Source organism: Schistocerca serialis, chromosome 5, assembly GCF_023864345.2.
Source record: "Schistocerca serialis cubense isolate TAMUIC-IGC-003099 chromosome 5, iqSchSeri2.2, whole genome shotgun sequence".
In the NCBI taxonomy this organism is placed as follows: Eukaryota; Metazoa; Arthropoda; class Insecta; order Orthoptera; family Acrididae; genus Schistocerca; species Schistocerca serialis.
Window position 1 is genome coordinate 15,385,251 of NC_064642.1, and position 5,087 is coordinate 15,390,337.

General features: G+C 44.6%; 1 protein-coding gene across 1 annotated transcript; it reads left to right on the plus strand.

Annotated features, from left to right (window-relative positions):
- Positions 1–2,033: 2,033 nt before the first annotated feature.
- On the plus strand, positions 2,034–3,346 carry LOC126481707 (serine protease persephone-like). Its single transcript, XM_050105656.1, has 4 exons — positions 2,034–2,038; positions 2,100–2,350; positions 2,881–3,032; positions 3,162–3,346. The coding sequence occupies exons 1-4, from the start codon at positions 2,034–2,036 to the stop codon at positions 3,318–3,320; spliced, it is 567 nt and encodes a 188-aa protein (XP_049961613.1). The 3' UTR covers positions 3,321–3,346.
- The last annotated feature ends 1,741 nt before the right edge of the window (positions 3,347–5,087 follow it).

Here is a 5,087-nt window from a genome sequence, read left to right on the forward strand (position 1 = left end):
AGGATATGCGGGATGGTCTGGAAGACTACATTCTGCGTGGGAAACTGGCTGGTCCGCACGAATTTCCACATATGGTGAGTCCAGAAGATCTTAAAAGAACGTTCACCACTGCATGAATCGCGTCATTGTGAATTCACTGGTCATAACGTAATACAAGGATAAGTTTAGAGATCAAATGAATCAGCAATTCGTAGAATGGACAACGGAGAATTTCTACAGCAACAAACTGCTAACGATAGCACATCAGTTCTACTGCAGTGACTCTGAAATGGTGTGCAACGATTTCTTTTCATGGCTCTCTTATTACACGTCATTTCTGGAATGAAGCACATAAGCGACACTGATTTATTCTTTGCGAGTTATTTAAGCAAGAATAATTCAGCATAGTGACGCTCACCCAAAGAATTGTGGCTACACATCAAGATTAAACCTCTATACTTTCTCTAAAATAGTGACAGTAAATCTTTTCCCTTATGCTACGTCCATTTTACGCGAATATTCATTTCTGCACGTACTGTGGACCAAGACACAGGTTATCGACCCCATTTTCTTTGATTACACTGCGTTTACTGTAGCAACCGTATTAGTTATGAATGCCCTAAATAATTACACTTTGTCATCAGACGTAACACTGTATGGGAGAGTGGCCTGCTATCGTTATCAGAGATCTTAATATGAGGCTCTGTTCTTAACAAACACCTAATTTCTCTCATGGTAAGCAATCTATGGGGCAGAAGAACCACAGCATTACACATTTCGTTCGCCATTCCAACCATTTTAGCATCTTTGGATCTAATATGAGTGTTGCCAAATGTTAAAGACAATGTCCTTTGATTGCGAAAAGTTAGTAAAATGCGTCTCTTGTTGGATTGAATGTAGCGGGAATCCAGCTCAGAGTAAGGAGGTATCATCAACGGTCGACGTCTCTGGAATGGAATGCAGAGGGGGGGGGGGGGGGGGGCTGTGGCAAGTATGGCGAGCTTTAGGGCGACATTCGAAGTACTGTACGATTTGTTTATACTTCCGAATCATTATTAAGGTTTAACGTACCGTTGACGTCAAAAGGTCATTAGAAAGGGAACGGAAATTCGAACCGGATACATATGCGGAAGGATTCAACTGTGTCGTTTTGCATTACGCCTTTGTGATTTAGGGAAGCCACAGAAAATCTGACTCAGTATGATCAGATGAGGATATGATCTGGTGACCTACCGAATGATACTCCAGAGTCGAAACAAATATACCCTCTCGTTCGGTCTCAGTATTTCCGCTTGATATTCATATTATAGAAAATAAGTAATACTCTCAACAAATGCATGGTGGTATTTGTGTGTAGGATCTGTGTTTGCCTGTTACAGCGAGGACAAAATGCTGGATCAGATTCTTAAACGGCTGTGGTGTGTTGCAGGCGGCGCTGGGCTTCAACGTGCCCAATACGGAGGGCCTCAGCTGGCTGTGCGGAGGGACCCTCATCAGCGACCAGTTCGTCCTCACCGCGGCCCACTGCTGCGCCAATAGGGTCACGTGAGTATTGTTCTGCTGCTTCTATGAAAATGTGGGGAACACAGCGTTCCCATCTACACATATTGCCCTGAACATCTGAGTTAGTTTTGGAAAGATGGTCATACCACTATAACGACACGAGTATATTCCACTACACGAATCGCTTACGCGATGGCCGTCTCTTTGGGCTCAGTCGTTGCAGGCGACAGTAAGGGCCGTTCACTTACGACAGAGTCAATTCGTCAAGTTCCCCTGTCCAAGAAACACGTATATGTCTTGTTGTTTGAGGTGTATATTTGGTCTCTCTTGTCGGTCGGAGATCTACGCACTCTTAAACCTTCAGTGACAGATCTCAGCGGAGCAGTTAACCTTAATTTCACTCTCTTACGGTCCAACAATTTTCACTCCCCTAGCAATTAATTATGAAATGGTCAGTTACATGGAGGCTTGTTCAGATATGTGTCATTTACGCATGTGCTCTGTTCGTTTGAAAGTAACAAACGCGATACCTCAGTGTCTCAGCTGCAAGCATGCAGTAACTCTAGGTCAAGAGCGGTCAAAGCAGCTGTGAGAACCGCCACGTACGTGTGTTCCAGGGGAAGGCCAGTCACGGTGCGCCTGGGAGTAAACAACCTCACAGCGACAGCGGACGGCGCAGACTACGGGATCTCGGAGATCGTGCTGCACCCCAGCTACAGGAAGCGGCGGTCCTACGGCGACATAGCGCTGCTGAGGCTGGACAGGAGGGTGGAGTTCAGCGACGCCGTCTTCCCCGCCTGTCTCAACACGCAGGACGGAGACCCGCCGAGCTTCACTGCCGCCGGCTGGGGCGCCACGAACGCTGCCGGTGAGTGAAGGAGGCCATCTTGTCTCAAATCCTATCACTGTATGCCACTGAATATTTTCTCAAATACGTGAACTAGAAAATATACCTTTCCTCGTATCTTTGCCATTTCGAGCCACCCAAAGAATTATCATCTTTCACTCATAGTTTTAAGCCTCAAAAATAGTTACTAGAATCAAAAAATTACGCTTGCCTGACTGAGAATGAAACTCTTCAAATCAGCTCAAAATACTGAACAGTGCGATTAACAGCTTCCTAAAGTAATAGATGAAGCAGTATGAGAAAGCATTCAGTCTTCACGAGATGTAGACCTAGGATGAGTTATGCATTGACACTGGAAGTAGAGTGGTATGTATGGAAATATTTATGAACGTCCAGTCACTTCTCACCGTTACTTACCCCCGTCCCCATGCCTTCTGACTCTCCCAGTGTAAGACAGAGACAAGGTCATATCGTTCTTGGTACAAGCCGCGCCCTTAGCATACCATAATTTAAATGTAAGAAACAAAGTCGTCACTCTCCTTTTGTTCCAGGAACGCGACTGAGCTCTGTGCTTCTGAAGACCACCATCTACCCACGTGCGTTATCCCAATGCCAAAATGCCTACAAGGAGAGATTTCCACAAGGAATGGACTCGTCAGTGATCTGTGCCGGAGACCCACAGGGGAAGACTGACACCTGTGTTGTAAGTACTCACTTTCTACCACCAGACGCATCGTACCTGATGTGTCCCACAGTAACAGACAACTGGAGACTCCTCCAGTAAGCCGTGCCCACAGACCGCCCCTCAGTACGGCGTGCTCTCGTTTTCCAGGGCGACTCCGGCGCCCCTCTGGTGACTGGCAGCTCCGCCCCCTACACGGCGGTGGGCGTCACCAGCGTGGGTCCCCGGCCCTGCGGCGGCGCCCTGCCCGGCGTCTACACGCGCGTCTCCACACACCTCGGCTGGCTGGAGGGACGCGTCTGGCCCTAGCCACTGGCCCTCCCTAGCGGCGCGCCGCCACTGCTGCGCTCGTGGCCAAAGGGCGGCCCGGAGATCCAACTCGTCTGCACTTCGTAGCCTGTGTAGTACACAGCACCTGCCAATCTGTGATACGTTACGTGTGATATAAGACGATTTACTTATACTACGTCCGCCCCAGTAGCTCAGTGGTCAGCGCGGCCCTCTGTCACGCAAAGGGGCCCGGGTTCGATTCCTGGGTGGGTCGGAGTTATCTCCTCTCAGGGACTAGGTGTTGTGTTGTCCTTACTATCATTTCATCAACATCAGTGGAAGGCAACGGGAAACCGCCACTGGAATCACTTCCCTAGACGCTCATGCGATGGACCTCTCTAACGAGGCTTCCTCCATGACATGACCTGCCGTAAGGCAGAACACAACGTTTTTTTTTTTTTTTATATATACTGCGTTACTTGTTGGTTCAAAATTGTGTTTCAGAAAGTCTGTTGTGTAATACTGTATTGACAACAAGTAGAATGTTCTGCAAAAACTATGTTGAATTGCCGCTCGATTAACGCTTACTTTTATATCTCACTACAACTCTCTCTTACGTTTTTGCCATTTTTTATGCTGAGGGTATCATTCACTGAAGTAACTCGCTAGCACAGTTTGATAGTTCATCAGATTTGTGACAAGTGTATCGAAGTAAAATGCCACAGACTTTCTTGTACACATAAATTCAAAGCTGACACAAAGTGTATCGTGCACATTGCACATGAAAGTGCGACAGTTAGGCAGAAAATCGCTTAAAGGTATAACAATGCCAAGCATTTATATGAAATTGTTATTTATTGTATAAAACCTGTGATTAAATTAACTATCTGCTAATAGTTTAATGCTTAAGGAACAAACAATGCTTCACTACTTGCCAATCTCATGATTTCTGCAATGGAAAGCATGAAACTGCTCTTCGCAAGAATTAAACACTGTTGTATTTTAACTCCCCTGTGGTAATAATTTATTATGTTTCATTTTTATATTTTTGTGCTAAAATATCATCATCACCGTCTACTGTGATACTGCATCATTGTTTAGCCATCATCACACCTTGTAATAAAAGTATATTTCATGGAATTTCCTTCTGCCTTTTCTTTCTTAGCAACCAGAATTGCCGCATGACTATTGACTGTGGCATTACTAACCACAGAAATAACATGTTCCTAAAATTCAGGCATTAGATATGTCGGGAAAAACATATTTCTAGACACAATACACAAAAACAACAAAAGTTATTGTGATTCAGTGCAGAATTTTTCCTTTTTATTGGTTTTCTGTTGATGCAGTTGTTTCTATAATGGCCTGTGGAACAAATTTCATGTTTTTAGAAAAGTATGTGTTTCCATCGTACTTGACAAAGCATATATTTAGAACTTCCTAGGCCTCCTCCTTATTTTTCATATTTCTCATATTGCTAAGTTTGCAGCCAGAGTTAATCAGTAACGTACATAACCCACTAAGTTGTGGATAAACAGATCATTCTTGCGACTTCATTAGGAAATTTAATTTTACCCAATATAATTTTCCTTCCATATACCACCACATCATCTTTGCCATTCTTTTTCTTTCTACTACACTCAGCTTCAACGGACGGAAATAAGTTTTTCAAACTACAGATATGCCCACTGAGACATTTTCGAATATATGGTAGGTCGTTCTATCAGCCAGTGGGAAGCTTTCGCGGTTTATAAGCAACGAGATGTTCATTTTTTGGATGTGCATTCGTCTATCTGGTGCTAATTT